The 17884-nt window shown below is 39.6% G+C and overlaps 1 protein-coding gene across 1 annotated transcript in view; it reads right to left on the bottom strand.

The window, feature by feature from the left end:
• Positions 1-6870, bottom strand: part of SGOL2 (shugoshin-like 2 (S. pombe)) — a 56728-nt gene extending 49858 nt beyond the window's left edge. The window contains exons 1-4 of the mRNA XM_011974539.1: positions 6760-6870; positions 3204-3338; positions 1191-1366; positions 219-296 (exon numbers count right to left, since the gene is read on the bottom strand). Of these exons, the coding sequence (XP_011829929.1) occupies positions 219-296; positions 1191-1366; positions 3204-3336 (387 nt within the window). The 5' untranslated portion in view covers positions 3337-3338; positions 6760-6870. The remainder of the gene's footprint in view (positions 1-218; positions 297-1190; positions 1367-3203; positions 3339-6759) is intronic.
• Between the last annotated feature and the right edge of the window lie 11014 nt (positions 6871-17884).

Below are 17884 nucleotides of genomic sequence, written 5' to 3' on the forward strand. Positions count from 1 at the left end.
TCTAATCCTGTTACTTTTAATAAAAACCTAATTTTCATATGACATTTTCAATAATCAATTATACAAAATGATAATATGCTGTTAGCCAGTTAAAACTGATATTATCATCAGTCCTTTGCACAAAACTTGAAATATGAATCTCCAACCTTGATGTTATTTAAGTAATCTCAGTGATCCTCTGTAAAGAATGACACTATTTACATATAAATTCTACTTACCTCAGAAAGACTGCTCATTTCAATTGCAGTTATCAAGTTATTGTTCATGAGAGCTTCTATGTCTATAAGCTTCTTATTCTGCACATGTAAAATAAAGACCCCTTTTAATCTGTTAAGACTTGGAATGTTTTATAATATCAAGCGTTTATGAATGCCATCCATGTGAGAAAACTTAAAAAATAATTGATATCACATTGAGCTAAAAATTGAGATCACATTCAGCTAAAATGGTACATTATATAGTACCAAATAGTGTTAAATAGTCCAAATAGTCATACATATCATACATACATACATGTACACACACACACACACTGAATGCTTTGGAACTAACAATTATACGTTTTCCTATAAACATTTTTCTATCTTCTCATAATAATATATCACATGGCAAGAGAACAGTTTGTCAGCCACAGTAACTTAACCCACAAGTAGAGTAGGTCCTTTTTCCATTATAAATAAGTTCTACTTATTTTAGATTTAGATCTATAGTTGTAGCCTAGCTAATCATTGGCTCTCACTGCCCTGTCTGTGAACAGAGTTGAAATTTGGAAGGAAAAGAAACAACTATAATCTTCATTCTGTTTGGCTTGTGGCCAGGTAAATGCTGAGATTAAAAAAGAATAACAACATTCTGGGAACTCCTTTCCTTTGAAGAACACTGGAAGAACTATGACCATCTTTTAAAAATGTATTAATGTACCAAGCTTTGCTTATGATTAGCAATCAAATGTTGGTCAAGGTATTATACTGGTTTACACAGCACACAAGCACACATTTAGAATGCAGATTTAAAACACATGTTTTATTACCCATTAACAGTTTGTCCTTTAACATAGACTTGCATGGCATACTGACTTTCAATAATTTTTCACAATTGGAAATCTGAAAAATATTTTTAGAGCTTCTATAATAATGCAGCTAAAAGATTTAAGTTATAATTAGAATTCAAAAACAATATAGCTTCCATACCAAGTTATTCAGCTTTAGGCGAAGAAATGTGTTCTCAAAATTCAGTTTCTCTACTTCTTTTTGCAATAGCATCTTTTCAGTTGTAATTCTTCGAGAATTCTCTTTTTCTCTACTAAGAGCCTGAGCTAATGCCCTGTTGTTGTGCTTTAAAGATATTTTGAAAATAGAAGAATTATCTGTAAAAAGATTTTTAAAATGAGTTAATATTGAACTTACACTTTAATAAATTTTTGTATTCCTTAGTAAAACTACATTAGACAAAATGCATTTCACTTTATAAGTTTTAACTGAAGATTGGAAAAGAGAGTAACAATACAGATGTAGTTTTGAGAAAAATAAACTCACAGTTTAGAGCTGAAGAAATGAAAGCTAGACAGATGATGAATTCAAGAGTTGTGAGGAATGCAGAATATATATAAAAAGTTAGGAATAAGAGGACTGCAGCACAGACACAGCATTCTATATAATTAGATCAGTCACAAAAACTAAATATTGATACTTGCTGCTCGACCTGCTTTCCTACGTTTGACTAGCAGACAGAATGGAGAAACTGATTCTGCAGCTCCACCTGGAAATGTCCCATAGGAATGAGGATAGCCAATCTGTGAAAATTCTAAAGCCAGTCTCTACAGCTCCAGAACTGAAGAAATTACTTAATACTCCCAAAGTCCATTTTCAAACTTTGAGTGACAGAGGCATACTTACTCTAATTAGTTAGACGGATAATCTAAACCCCGTGGGACCCCTTACTGCCATCTAAAAGATCCTACCTCTTATTTCTAGGCATCTACTGCAATCGAAACTTGACTTCTCTTTAAAAGCACTATGTAAATATGATTTAAATCACTCCTGAAATGCTTTTCTGTTGGAAGCAAAGAAATTTCCTTGTCAATTCATTGGTAGAGCTTACCTTTAATACAGTGTGTTCCCTTAGTACATTTAAAACATCATTATATTTTCATAATTTTAACTTACATGTCACCATTCAATAACATATACCACTGAATAAAAGTCTAGTGTATGTGAAATAAGTTTTATAAAATTTAATAACATTTTGTAAGTACTCAGGGAAAACTTGGGATTCTGCAAAACAGGGTCCAAAACAGTACTTTACCTTTGGCAGAGAGAGTAGTTTTGGATAGCCATCCTTGGCATAGCAAATGGAAATTGACTAGAACCAGCTTAGGATTTCCAGAAGATAAAGAGTAATAATATTTTCCTATTGTACTCCTCAAAGTCAGCATATTCCTTCGTAACATGGGGTATGGAATAGTCTTGCCAAAGGGAGGAAGCAAGAGCCAGTGTAAGAAGTGGCCCTAGAGACCTGGGTGGGAGCTGCATCATGATTTACAGGCACCCAGGAGGCTGGGTTGTTTTAGAAGTCACACGTGATTGTCCTTCGCAGAGCTGTATCAGCAGACAATGTGACTAAAAGGATACCTCCCCGACTCCTGCTAAGATGGTTATGAACATTGAGATAATGTTCAAAAGTAATGAAAATTTATCTTGGAGTTTTCCTACCTCCTTTTTTTTTTTTGGCCCGTCTGATGCCTTAACTCCAGAATTCATGAAATTCCATTTCCAAAGTGCTCAGTGTCTTTGTAAGATTACCTATATAAAGTCACACACACATATATATAAAAGCATCCAGTGCCACATCATGCAACTACCCATCATCCAGTTGCCACAACATGCCAGAACAACCTGCTACACTTATTACGTCTTTTCCAGAAAAATCATGTGGGTATTTTTTTCTGCGCTGTAGAAAGTAGCTGTCTTGGGCCACTGCAGCCTCACTGCTAAAAATTCAGCTGTCACACTTAGGGTAAATCATCAAAACCACCCAACTAACAGGAGTCGAAAGAGATAGGAAGGATCAAATTTAAAAAGTTATCAGTTAACAAAATAGTCATTTTAGTAATTTTCTGTACTTGATAAAATAAGGTAGAAAACATAAAACAATTCTGGGGAAAAGTTAAAATGTGAGTGTATTTTAAAACTAATGGCACTTACTTAGAATTTTTGTTTTTATTTTTGAAGCAAGAGAAACATTCAACTTAGCAGTCTTTGAAATTCTTTTGTCTTTCACATGTCTCTTAATTCCTGAGGTAAAAAGTGAGCCAGTTTCCATCACTGGACACGCCATCACTGAAGTGAAAGAAAAAAAAAATCATAGTATTGATTAATAAAAGAAAAAGGATAACTGATAAATACATTTTAAAAAGTGATAATCATGACTGAGTATATTCTGTGCATTAAGTATTTGCTAAACTTTGTATAAAATCTGAAAGTGTGAATGTAATCAAAAGTGGCTTAAGGTATAATCCAAAAAGGTAAATGATTATTTTTTTCATTTAAACCTACATTAATCATCCATGTACCAGGTGCAGGGGACAGATGACAGGATATGGTCTCTGCCCTCATGGAATGCATGGAATGTGGGTACAGACAGTGCTTTCATACAATGTAAGAAGTGTAACCTTAGAGATATACATAGAGTTTAAAGGAAGTACAGAAGAGATATACCTAATCCAAGGTGGGGAAGGGGGTTGGAGAAATAGGAAATCTTAAATTTGTCTATTAGATTTATGGCCTATTATAGAAACAGGAAGATAAAGAAATCATTACATTATAGTATTACAAGAGTAATAGCTGCAATACACAATGCAGAGGAGAAGTGATTAACTGTGCCTGGGCAGAGGAAAAGGATCAGAAATAGCTTCACTGAGAAGGAGCGCTTGATGTTGAGTCATGTAAGACCAACCTCCCCATGGCTCCATTTCCTCCCCAAGCCTCCTTACCTCTATCTGCAGAGATCTAAAAAAAAAACAACCCTGTCCCCTGCACCTGCCTAACCCTCAATACTCAGCCTCCCCACCATACCTGCCTTGAGTCCACAGGACTCAGCTCACCATGGCAATCCAGAACTCAGCTCACTATGTCAACCATGGCAAGAATCCCTCAACTCCTGGGTCACATTCATCCCCCTCACTCGAATCCCTTCAGCTCTACACATTCCTCATCTGGTCCTGTGGTAAGCTGGAAAATGGCCCCCCAAAGTTATTAGATCCCTTTAATTTTAAACTTCATGTGGAAAAACGGCCTTTGCAGATTTGAATAACTTGAAGATCTTGTAATGGGGAGATTATCCTGGATTATCCAGGCAGGCCTAAATACTATCACAAGACTCCTTACAAAAGACAGCAGAAACAGGAGTGATGCAGCCACATGCCAAGGACTGCCAGCAGCCATCAGGAACCGACAAAGCAAGGAACAGATTCTCCTGAAGACCCTCCAGAGAGAGTGCAGCTGGGAATACACCTTGAGGGGGGAAAAATTCAGTGATAACTGAATTTAGACTTCTGGCCTCCAGAACTGTGGGGAAATACATTTCTGTTGTTTTAAATGCCTCATTTATGATAATTTGTTACAGCAGCCAAAGGAAATGAATACAGCCTGCCTATCTTACCCTTGCCAGACTCATGAGGTCCTCTAGAACTCACATTCCATCATCAACCAAACCTCTACAGCCTCAATCTCTTTTCTGAATGTTCTCTGCATCTTCTTGAACCACCCTCTACCCTGAGGACACAGATTCTCCTGCAGTCCTGTCAGGCAGGGGCTGTTTTCCCTCCCACACCCCTTCTAGAGGCTACAACACATTCATGTGTGCAGACCATTCATCTTCCCTCCTCCCTAAAAATTCCCATCCTTGAATATACTGTCATTTTATTCCTTTTTCCCTTTGTATCAGCTCTTCCTTCAAATGACCACAGGGCTTGCTCACTTCCTTCGAGCATTTGCCAAAATGTCACTTTCTTAGTGAGACTTCCCAGTCCAAACTACTTAAAAATTGCACACTTACCCCCATTCTCCCCTTCTGTTTTATTTTTTTTCCATTAACTCACCAATGTCTAAGATAAAATTAAATAGTTTATTTAACTTATTATCTGTTTTCTCCTACTAAATTGTAAGTTCAATGAGGACATAAACTTTTGTCAAGTTTGTTTGCTTCTGTACCTTAGTACAGAAATATGCCTGCCACATAGCAGCTGCTGGATAAACATTTGTGAAAGAAGTGACTATGAATGAATAGAAGAACTTTCCAATAGAAAAACTGCCCACTCTTGGAATGGGTCTCCTCTGAAAGTGTTAAGCAGATGTTGGGAGGTGTCAAGCAAATAATGGAAAGATGGTTTCAGAAGAAATTTCTGCAATGGGGAATAAGTTGAACCAGAAACTTTTCAAGATTAAGGCTCAACGGTTCTTTTAAACGTTTTGCCAAAAAGAAACTTTAAAATCAAACATCACTATCTATCTCATAGACAGTAGAACACAGAAACTCCCCTCAAACTGTTGCATCTCACACACCTGAAAGGGATCCTAACATAGAAATCTAGTTCATTTCCCAAAAAATCCAGTCTGGAATATAAAATCTCATTTTACTAATTAGGAAACCACAGCTGGACTGCCCTCCCCAATAAACTGGTTCTGACACAATTCCTTAATTTAATAAATGGCACTGTCAATCGCCTATTCAAATCCTCATGCCAGAAATCTGGGAGTGTTCCTTGACATTGCCCTGTCAGCCCCTACATCAATGACCTTACCAAGGGAAACTTTAGGAGCCAGAACCAGGCATTTGGAGTACTGCTCCAGGGTGATTTACCATGTACACAGTGAGACATTATGATAGTGATTACAATTGTGTTGGAGCTCCAGTTCCAACATTTCATAGCTATGTGATCTCAACACCTCTTCGTCTCAATTTCCAGATTTATAAAACCATAAAAACTCAGGTCATCTCCTTGTAGGGACTAAATGAGCCAATATATGTACAGTGTCTAGTACAGGACCTAGTATACAGTCAGCACTCAATACCAGCACCTATTTATTACAACTCTGTGACACTTGTCCGGCCAGCATCTCGACTATCTCTAAATACGAAATACTCAGTTCCACATCCAATTCTCCTGAATTGGATACCTCATCTAAAAATTTGTCCTATCCTCTACTGAATAGGACAGAACAGGACATCTCTACTGAATAGGACATTGTCCCTGTTCTCTACTGAAATCCCACCTGTACATCAAGTAGCTCAAGTTCCAAGTTCCAAGTTCTTCCCAGTCTTCCATCACCTCTTCGCCTTCAGCCAGCCTCTCCAAAGGAGAGGGCTCCTTCGAGAACTTTGGCACGCAGTCCCTAACATTCATTTCGCAGACACGTACTGAGCGCTCACAATGCCCTAGAAACTGTTCAATCGAGTAGAGCAGTCCCAGAGACAGAAATTTGTTCCCTTAAGTAGCTGACCTAACTGGTGGCTCTCCTTGCTCGCCCTGCCGGACGCTCAAATCTCAGAAACAAGAGGCAGCGACTCAAAGCCAAAACAGGACTCCATCAACGAACCCCTCGGAGCCGGAGAGGGGCGCCGTCCCGGATCCCGGAGGACAGAGGGCGGAAGACGAGCCGGAGACCGAGGCGGACAGCGCCTAGAGAACCGGCTCAAGAACGACACCGATCCCGACAGTGAGAAGGCGGTCACGTCAAACGCCGCAGGCCACTAACTTACCACTCTTTCAGCGTGGGGCACCCCCACCTAGCTCAGGGCGCTCGGCAAGCAGCTGCAGCAGCGGCTCAGGTTTAAACGCCACAGCCGTTGGCGGTTGCCCCATCAGCCAATCGGGTCCCGCGAAGATGGCGCAAGGGAGGACGGTTACTAGGAAGTGGAAGGCGGAAAGGGCGGGACCCCGCTGCGAGGGCAGGAGGGGGCGTGCCCAGGCGAGCCGGGGGCGGCTCTGTCTCCGTGACAGGGGTTCTCTTCTGCCCGGTGTTGGTGGCGGTCCGCTGTCTCCTGAAGCGTTGATGGAAAAGAAAACGCTCCTCTGACATTCATTATCAATCACATGTCTGAAAGGCTTGACAGCCACCTCAAGTCTGTTAGAAGGTATATGTTGTTTACTGGGATACTACCCACCCACATCTTACCATTTCTTCTGCATCCTTGCATTTCCAGTTGTGATACCAGCACCTTTAGTTTTCACTTAAAAGCTCTCCCCATGTTTCTTTTAACTTCTGGGGGGGAAAAGAGCAATGATATTTCGTTGCAAACCCCGGATCTCATTAATATTTAGGTCTTGCACTAATGGTTTGTTTTAGCTGAATATACAAGACTGACGTTTTCCATTATACGCAACTACATTTTAAAAATGTATTATTCACCTTATATTCCATGTCAATTCGCTTATTTTTCGCAAATTACTTTCATAATCTTTACAAAGAATTTGGAGAAACTACAAAGAATAAAATTTCCTCTTTGTATACCATTGGACTGAAAATGAAAATAGCTTGTTAAATCAAGGTTCCAATAGTTGATTATACAGTAATGCAGTCAGCTTCATACTCTTGTCAATTTTTTGTTCATTCGAAGACATTTGAGAATTACTTTTACTTTAGAGAATCTAGACAAATGATGCAAAACATGCTTTTTAGACCTTTTAGTCTAATACATATCATGATCAGTCTCCAAACAGATCTGGTTACATGAATCTTGTGTAAGTAGAAAAGTATTTACTGATTGTCCAGCTGCTAAAATTCCAGAAGACAGTAAAATAAAAATTTCAATAACAGTGGTTAGAAAGTAATATACTGGTTATAGAAATTTGTGCTTACTAGGAGTTAACTAGCACTGTATCTTGCTTACCCAGCCTGACACATTAAATGCTCAATGTATATGTTTTTTTAAAATGAACCTTGTAGTGACTGTGCCATTTAATGGTTATTAAATCTTGGCCAAACCACTTAATCTCTCTGGGCTTCTGTTTCCTCATTTGTAAAATGGAGTTAATAACAGCATCCCATATATTTTATGATGGTTTCAATCAATGGGCCCTTTTGTTCAAATGCATTGATATCGCTTTCTTCCCAATGGACACATTTTGTAGCTACAGCTTCAAAACCAAAACAAATCGAAAAGGGAGACCGGAAAGTCAGAGGTAGGGGAGATGCTAAAACATTTATCAAGACATGAATACCAAGACCTCTTTAAAAAAAAAAAAAAAAAAAAAAGCGCTACCTTATCTCAGAGCAGTTGAAAGGATTTAACTGCTTTGTAAATTGTAAAACCTCTTGAAAATGTAAATTAGTATCATATACAACCATAAACCTAAAACGTATAATTAATCAGGTTAAATTTAACGTGATCTCAGTTTGCTTTTAGTTATTTGCCTTTTGCCTCTTGGTATAATGGATAGAGGCAGGAGCCCTGGATGAGAAGTCTGGAGATGCAGTTATTGTAGTTGTGGCTGAGTCATGAGCTGTGTGTTCCTTGTTTCAAGTATTTTATCTGTAAAATAAACCAGTTACATTAAATGAGCTCACAGGCCTGTTGTGATACTCTCCTCTGCACTGGGCACTGATTTTGTTCCTCTCCATCTGTTTTCCTTTATTCTTATACTCATTAGTTGCCTGATTTTCTCTACCTAAGGGTAGATTCCAGTCAATTAAAATTTGATTGTCCTAAGACACAATCACCCACACCAAAAAAGGGATGGGAAGGAAAGAGAGAAAGTGTAACTGTCAAAAAACAAAAACCAGAAAAGCCCTCTTTAACATACCGGCATTACTAAAACAAAAATCGTCCAAGAACAGTCCCTGAGCAGGAGCCAAGTAAAGAACACTGCAAATCAATAAACCAATAAAACAAAGTAGAAAGAGTGTACTTACATTTTATGAAACCATCTGACCTGATCATCTGTACCAGTCTGGCAGGATGCATTGCACCAAGGAAAACTAACCCAGGCTGATAGAAGCAGAAAAGAATATTGGGTGGGTTAAAGCGTTTCTGGGTGGGATAGAGATACAGGCTTGGAAAATAAGGTGAGCTTAGTAGCAGACGAGCACCTAGCCATGGTCATGCTACCAGAAATAGCCCTTTGAGGATGCAGCTGATCGTGCACAGCCAACGGTGGCACTAGATGCCGCCACTGGGACCACCACTGCTGCTGCATATGGGAAAATGGGCATAGTTGTGCTGCAGTTTTCCTGTCACTGCTGCTTGGCATTACTAGCTCCTGTTGCTAGACCTGGTTTGGGTGTGTCTGACTAGTCAAACCTGAATCATATGCTACAAGTCCTGCTGCAAGGGAGTCCTGAACAGCCTGTGTCTGGCTTTTGTTGTTATTGTTGATGATGATGATGATTATGATGATGTTGGCTTCTTAGTGAGAGGTAACCTAGACTCATAAGGTGAGGAATTACCCAAACTCAGGAAGTGCATTTTGAGTTAGGTGGCCAAAAGAATGACAAAGATTCATTTCAGTATTTTATGCAACTTTACTACAATAATTACTTTTACTTAATAGAAACCAGTTAAATAAGCTGTGCTGGGTGATGGATAGCTAATCATTATAACAGCAGTAGATAATATTTATTAAGGGCTTATCATGTCCTAGGCACTGTGTCAAGCCCTTTAAATGCCTTGTTAGTTCTCAAAATGATCCTATGTGGTAGGTACCATTATTTCCTTTTTAAAGCTGAGGAAATTGAAGCACCAAAAATTTAAGTAACTTCTACAAGGTGTAGTTAAGTGGTGCAGCTGGTATTTGAACCCAGGCAGCCTGGCCTGAGCCTCTCAAGATAGTGAGAGAATTACTTTGTCATTTGTCACTTTGGTTTTGAGGCATAGTATCCATCATGCTAATTTCCTCATGTTTCCTGCTTGTCAGCCTCCTCTTTCTCTTCAATATACATTTATCAGGAGCCCCTTTGCACCTGGCATTTTGCTGAGGGTAAAGATGGATGAGGCAAATGTTCTTTCCTTTTGGGAGACAGTAGACAAGCAAATAATCCATTCCTGTATATTGTGATATGTAGATGTTAAGTGAAGTTTGCAAAAGATGCTATCAAAGCACTTAGGAAACAGGACAGCTGTGGTGACTCACTGTAATCCCAGCACTTTGGTGAGGCCAGGGCAGGAGGATTGCTTGAGCCTAGGAGTTGAAGACCAGCCTGGGTAACTGAGCAAGACCATTGTCTCAAGAAAGAAAGGAAGAAAGAAAGAAAGAGAGAGAGAGGAAGAAAAAGAAAGAAAGAGAGAGAGAGAAAGAAAGAAAGAAAGAAAAAAAAAAAAAGAAAGAAAGAAAAAAAGAGAAAGAAAGAAAGGAAGGAAGGAAGAGAGAGAAAATGAATGAACTGTTTTAGGAAACAAAGAGCAGCTCTTAAAGAAGAGGGAAGACAAATCTTCAGGGGAAGTCACATAGCAGTGGAACCTCGAAGGCCAACTTGGGTGGGATTCATTAGGCTGACAGCACATAGCCTGTCCCAGGAAGCAGTTCAGAGCTGCTGGGGCCCAGGATGCATGCGGTCAGATGGGGGGAGCAAAGGCTGAGAGGTTAGACAAAGTCAAGTAACAGAAGGATCTTGGGTGTGCAGCTAAGAAGCTTTACTTTGTGTGGACAATGAAGGAAAGCAATGGGGGTGGGGGATGGCGCAGTGCTTAAACTCTCAAGAAGTTTAAGAAAAGGGAGTGATAAAGATCGGATTTACTCTAGAAAATCCAGGAGCGATGTTGGGGATGGATGGAAGGGGTCTTTGAGCCTTGAGGTGATTCAAGAATGTTTCTGTGGTTTAGGTAAGGGCAGGGAATATGTAACAGGAACACCAAGCTTCTTTATGTCTGACCAAGGTGTATGTGTGTGTGGAAGGGAGGCTTGTCTGGAAAGGGATAAAATAATCAGGGAACTTGGCCTACCACTTGTCCAGCTAGATAACCTCTTGCCGTGGTTCTCATGGCGACTCTTTTCTCTTTTCTCTGAGAAAAGAGTGTCATGCTGGATGACACTGAGAGACTGGGGTGGAGTCTACTTCTCAACCTCCACCCTGTGCCTCTGCAGGAAGTCCGAAAAGCTTAAAGTACTCCTTTACTCAAGATCTCCAGTCATAAAATCCAAACCATACAAAGCGGAGGCTTGGGGAAGGGGCCTGAAAAGATAGCTGCTGTACTCACTAGCTTTACCAGTGGACTCACACTTACATGTACCACACTGCTGACAGGGTCCTGAAGCCCACGTCTCCACAGTTATTTCCATATGGACATTCCCTGGCTGCTGGATGGGGTCCCAGAGACCCCCATACCCTTCCTCATCATATAGCCTTCCCTTTTCCACTCTTCGGTGAAAATACAAAGGAATAGCAGTTGTGGAAAATAACAAACTCTGCTATTTAGGAGATCTAGTTGGAAATGTCCAGTAGGCTCACAGAAATAGAAATAGGGAGCTGAAAAGGGATGCTTGGATTTGGGAGTCAGCAGCGAATAGTAATTAGAAATCACAAGACTTGATTAATTTGTGGAGGAAGAGTGTGTAGAGGCATAAGGAGAGTAGAAGGTAGAATCATGGTGAACATCAATGAATGGAGGAAAGATGAAAAGGCAGCAAGAGAGGCAGTGAGAGGTAGAAGGAGACACGTGGGAGGGCTGAGGGAGGAATGAGGGTTGGGAAGGGACTGCCAACCTGGTCTTAAGCAGCAGGAAGACCTGAGTGAGAACAGTCCTGGGGTTTGACAGTTAGGGAGTCATTCCTTTTGCAACAGAGAGGATGTGGAGATGAGAACAGACAGTTCTTTGAGGATCAGGAAAGAAGTAGCAATAGCTACAGGGGAATGAGGTTGGAGGGAGGGTTTGTATTTGTGAAAGGAAAATCTTGGGGCCCCAGAATTACTGAGCTAAAGGGAAAAGTCAAGCTGGAAACTGCTCAGGGCAAAACTTTCCTCCCATTCTATTCAAAGTCATCCCTCTGCTCCCTGACATAAATGCATATTCTGATTGCTCCTTGGGAAAAGCTTATCAGAAACTCAAAAGAAGGCAACCATTTGTGTCTCATTACCTGTGACCTGGAAGCCCCCTCCCTGCTTCAAGTTGTCCCCACCTTTCTGGGTGGAACCAATGTACTTCTTACATATATTGATTGACGTCTCATGCCTCCTTAAAATGTATAAAACGAACCTGTGCCCCGACCACCTTGGGCACATGTCCTCAGGACTTCCTGAGGCTGTGTCACGGGCGCGTGTCCTTAACCTTGGCAAAATAAACTTTCTAAATTAACTGAGACCTGTCTCAAATTTTGGGGTTCACGTATTCTTTTTAAAAGCTGGATAAAGGAGCTGGTAGAGGGAGAGAGGCTGACATAGGAAAGCAGTGAGTAGTGGTGAGGCAGGGGTTAGAATCAGGACTAAGCTGTGAGCTGAAGAGTCTCCTTTTCCTTTGTGGTGGGAAGGAGAAGAAAGACCAGATATTGTAGGCCTAGATAAGTTTGAAAACCAGAGTGCTTTGTAAGTTTTCACATTCACATAAATGTAGGACTGCTATCTTTAAAACATTTGCTTCCTTAAAAGAAAGGCAACTCTACATTTAACATTTTTATGCTTTTATTTTAGTAAAAACTAAGGTAAGTGAAATTATTTAGGCATATACCAAAACTTCCTTATCTCCTGTAAACAGTTTCTGTAACAGAAAGAAATAAAATAATTATAGTCATGCCCCACACTATGATGTTTCAGTCAACTACCAAACCAATGTACGATGGTGGTCCCATAAGATTGTCGTGGAGCTAAAACATTCCTGTTGTCTAGTGACATCACAGTCATCATAACATCATGGCACAATTCCTTTATTTTTTAAATAAATTAAGGTAGCCTAAGTGTATAGTGTTTATAAAGCCTACCCTAATACACAGTAATGTCCTAGGCCTTCACATTCATTCACCACTCACTCACTGACTCACCCAGAGCAACTTCCAGTCCTTCAAGCCCCATTCATAGTCAGCACCCTATGCAGGTGTACCATTTTTCAAAATCATTTATATCATATTTTTACTATATCTTTTCTATGTTTAGATATGTTTAGATACAAAAATACCATCGTGTTACCATTGCCTCTAGTATTCAGTACAGTATCATGCTGTACAAGTTTGTAGCCTAGGGGTAATAGCCTATACAGTATCGCCTAGGTGTATAATAGGCTATGCCATCTAGATTTGTGTAAGTGCACTCTATGATGTTCACACAACAATGAAATTGCATAAAGATGAATTTCTCAGAACATATTCCCATCCTTAAGTGATGCATGGCTGTGTATCTGTAAGATCTGTATTATTGCTTATACTACTTAGGTCTACATTTATTCCTCTTTTTTGGCTACTGAGTCTGTTTTGTACTGAAGGTAGTGTTTTGAAGTCTTTTTGTTAGTGTGTTTCTATCAGTGTTTCTTTGCATGTCCTGTAGTTTTTCCTTATAAAGGTTGCTGCCGAGTTATTTGGTGAATAGAATTCATAACTCTAGTATACCCACTGTGAACTGCGGCATGAAAACATGCCCTCCTTTGTCTCATTTAATGCATTTTGGTTTAAACTTTATTTTGACATTAGCATCACAACCCCTGCTTTATTGTTGTTTCCATTTGTCTAGTGTACTTTTGCCCATCCCTTTCGTTTTAGACTTTCTGAATCAGTTTGATTCAGTCATGTCTCTTATTTTCAGCATCTTGCTTTGTGAACAAAATTGAAAATCTCTTTTGCCTTTTTTTTTTTTTTTTTTAAACAGAGTGTCTCTCTCTGTCACCCAGGTTGGAGTGCAGTGGCATGATCTCGGCTTACTGCAACCTCTGCCTCCTGGGTTCAAGTGATTCTCCTGCCTCAACCTCCTGAGTAGCTGGGATTACAGGCGCCCACCATCACACCCGGCTAATTTTTGTATTTTTAGTAGAGACGGAGTTCACCATGTTGGCCAGGCTGGTCTCAAACCCCTGACCTCAGGTGATCTGCCTGCCTCGGCCTCTCAAAGTGCTGGGATTATGGGCATGAGCACATCCAACAGAAATCTTTTGCTTTTAATAAATAAGTTAAACTCATTCATACTCATTAATATGACAGTTCAACTTATTTTGTTATACATATTTTATACTATAATAATCTTAAAACTGTGTTTTATTTGCTGTGTTTCTTTCTTTGCATGATACTTTCTTTGCTATTTTAATTTTAAAATTTATTTTTGCATTTAAGAAAGCTTACAGTTTATTCTACTAGTTATCTTTGTGCTATACCTTTTTTAAGAAACTTCATTCCCTCTTTTTTATTTAACCTTCGATTATCTGATTTTTAAATTTTAATATTGTCCCTTAATCCCTATCCATAGCCTGTATCACATTTGATAAGCTTATTCTATTTTCCTCTTTCTTGTTCCCTTTTCCCATTTTCAGTTGTGTTATTTCTACTTTGTCAGAATGTACTACACAAAACATATGCATTAGTCTGTTCTCATGCTGCCAATAAAGACATACCCGAGACTGGGTAATTTATAAAGTAAACGAGGTTTAATGGACTCACAGCCCCACATGGCCAAAGAGGCCTCACAATCATGGCAGAAGGTGAAGGTAGAGCAAAGGCATGTCTTACATGGTGGAAGGCAAGAAAGTGTGTGTAGGGGAACTGCCCTTTATAAAACCATCAGATCTCATGAGACTTATTCACTATCACAAGAACAACACGGAAAAAACCCACCCCCATGATTCAATTACCTCCCAAGAGGTCCCTCCCATGACACATGGGGATTATGGGAGCTACAATTCAAGATGAGATTTGGGTGGGGACACAGCCAAACCATATCAACATATAACAATATTTTGTTATCTTTGTCCCCACCTTTGTTTAGTCTTAGGTCTACAGTTAAATAGATCACCATCTGCCCTTTTGAGAAAGTTTTGCCACTTGGTTGAGCAGAAATCACCTTTTCAAAGATTCTTCAAGAAGTGTTCATGTATTAAAAATTCCCTAAATTTTTTCATGTTTAAAACTCATCTTTTCTTGGCTTGACATTTAATACTTGAAGAATGGGTTGCCTGGAAGTCCTTGATTTACACTTTTTTCCTTGAGTTTTTTTAAAGCTGCTGTTCCATTGTTGTGTTGCTCATATGTTGTTTTTGAGCAGTCCTGTGCCAGTCTAATTCTCTTGTCCTTGTAATTTCTTGTTTGTTTTTTTTTCCCTTGGAGATCTCAGGGATTTTTTCTTTATCTTTGAAATCTAATAATTTTACTTGCATATGGTTTAGAGTTGACAATTCTGGGTTAATTTTCCCACATAAATGATGAGTCCTTTTGGTATATAGATTTATATATTCTTTTATCTCCTGAAACATCCTTGGATTATGGTCCCATATATTAGTTCTGTTCCTTTGTTGCTTGTGTATATCCCTACAATAATTTGCATGTTGTTTCTTCTTTGCCTGTCTTCCATTTCAGCTACTTCTCTCTGAAATGTCTTCCATTTCAACCACTTCTTTTCTCTCAAAGCTTTTAGTTTTGTATCTTCTTTTCATATCTTGGTTATTTTCCTGTCCCTTATTAAGATTTTGTTTAATTCTCTTTTCCTTTGGAAACTTTGCAATTTGTTCTTCACTTCTGCAGTAATTTGTCTTTTGCTTACATTTCTTTCTTGGATCTAACACACTCTCTTTTATTTCTTCCCATTTTTTGTCCATTTTTACTTTAAAATTTCTGGTTCAAAGTGTTTTTTCATATTTCCAAAAGCTTCTTTGAAGATATTTACTTCACTTTGGAGTTTATGTCAGTTTTCTTCTGCTTTGGATTGTTCTTTTGGTGGGGAGAGGAGAATTTTCATCAGCTGTCATGGTCTTGTTTTCTGTTTTCTTCTTATAATGGTTTTGTATATATTTACTCTGTTTTCACCTGTGGTAGTTAATTTTTTATGTCAACTTGACTGGATCATGGAATGCCCAGCTGTCTGGTCGAGTATTATTTCTGGTGACTGTGAGAGTGCTTCTGGAAGCGATTAGCATTTAAACTGGGCGACTCAGAAAGCAGACTGACCTCCCCAGTGTGGGCTGGTACCGTGCATTCCATTGAGGGCCTGAACAGAACACAAAGGTAGAGGAAGTGAAAATTTGCTAGGTCTCTGCCTGTGTATTGAGCTGGCATAGCAACCTTCACCTACCCTCAGGGCTCATGGTTCTCAGGTCTTCACACTCATCTTGGAATTTGTGTAGTCAGTTCTCTGGCTTTCAGGCCTTTGAGCTATGCCACTGGCTTTTCTGGGTCTCCATCTTGCAGAGAGCAGATCATAAGACCTCTCAGCCTTCATATTTGTGTGAGCCAATGCTTTATATTAAATGCATTTTTCTAATCTATATCTGTATATCTATACCTGTATCTACATATACATATGCATATACTAACTATTGGTCCTGTTTCTCTGGAAAACTTTGAATAATAGATCATCTGTTCATTTCAAAGATTTGATATGGCTTATGAGATTTCAAGTTCAAGGGTATTCTCTTCTGCAGTGAAATACAGTTTGTCAGTGGATGGCTTTTGCATATGTACATGCATGCACATGCATGTGTATGTAGCTAAAGACTGCATATTTTTAAAGCTTTGAGGCCCGGTTTGGTGGCTCATGCCTGCAATCCCAGCACTTTGGGAGGCCGAGGCGGGTGGATCACTTGAGGTCAGGAGTTTGAGACCAGCCTAGCCAACATGATGAAACCCCGTCTCTACTAAAAATACAAAAAATTAGCCAGGCATGGTAGTGCACGCCTGTAATCCCAGCTGTTTCACGTGTCCATGTGAAGAGATCACCAAACAGGCTTTGTGTGAGCAACATGGCTGTTTGTTGCACCTGGGTGCAGGCGGGCTAAGTCCAAAACAGGAGTCAGCAAAGGGTGGTGGGATTATCATTGGTTCTTATAGGTTTTGGGATAGGCAGTGAAGTTAAGAGCAATGTTTTGGGGGCAGGGGGTGGATCTCACAAAATACATTCTCAAGGGTGGGGAGAATTATAAAGAACTTTCTAAAGGGTGGGGGAGATTACAAAGTACATTGATCAGTTAGGGTGGGGCAGAAACAAATCACAATGGTGGAATGTCATCAGTTAAGGCTATTTTCACTTCTGTGGATCTTCAGTTGCTTCAGGCCATCTGGATGTATATGTGCAGGTCACTGTGGATATGATGGCTTAGCTTGGGCTCAGAGGCCTGACACCAGCTACTTGGGAGGTTGAGACAGGAGAATCCCTTGAACACGGGAGGCAGAGGTTGCAGAGAGCTGAGATTGTGCCATTGCACCCCAGCCTGGGCAACAGAGCGAGACTTTGTCTCAAAAAAAAAAAAAAGCTTTGAAACTCATTTGCTTTACTTGGCACTAAAATTTCTTTTTACTTATTTTCCTCTTCACTAAGATTCAAAGGGCGTCTCTCAGTCCTTTTTACCTTCTGTACCTCCAGAAGCAATGCATTTCATAGACTGTTCCCATGAATCATGTGGACTTTAAGAAAACATGTATAGCAAATGGTTTTAATCTTTTCCAGTATGTTAGCACATATGATGGACTTTCTCTTTTTTCTGGTTTTCTTAGATCAATCACAGGCCTGTCAACAGCTCTCCTCTTCTCTCTTCTATTCACTTTCTCCAGGCTGCTCTGTATCTCTGTTTCTCAGAACTGTATCTCTGTGAAAGTTTATGGCAAGATCTTGGGACACAGCTAGTAGAGACTGGATGTTTATTTCCTACTTACAGATATACTGAAATTTGAACATTCTCTTTTAGTTAAGCAGGTGGCATGCATTTCCTGGAGTTTTGTTTGATCTTTTTATTGTTCTATAGTGTGGTTTTCAGAGAATGAATTGGGAAA

Source organism: Mandrillus leucophaeus, unplaced genomic scaffold, assembly GCF_000951045.1.
Source record: "Mandrillus leucophaeus isolate KB7577 unplaced genomic scaffold, Mleu.le_1.0 Scaffold146, whole genome shotgun sequence".
In the NCBI taxonomy this organism is placed as follows: Eukaryota; Metazoa; Chordata; class Mammalia; order Primates; family Cercopithecidae; genus Mandrillus; species Mandrillus leucophaeus.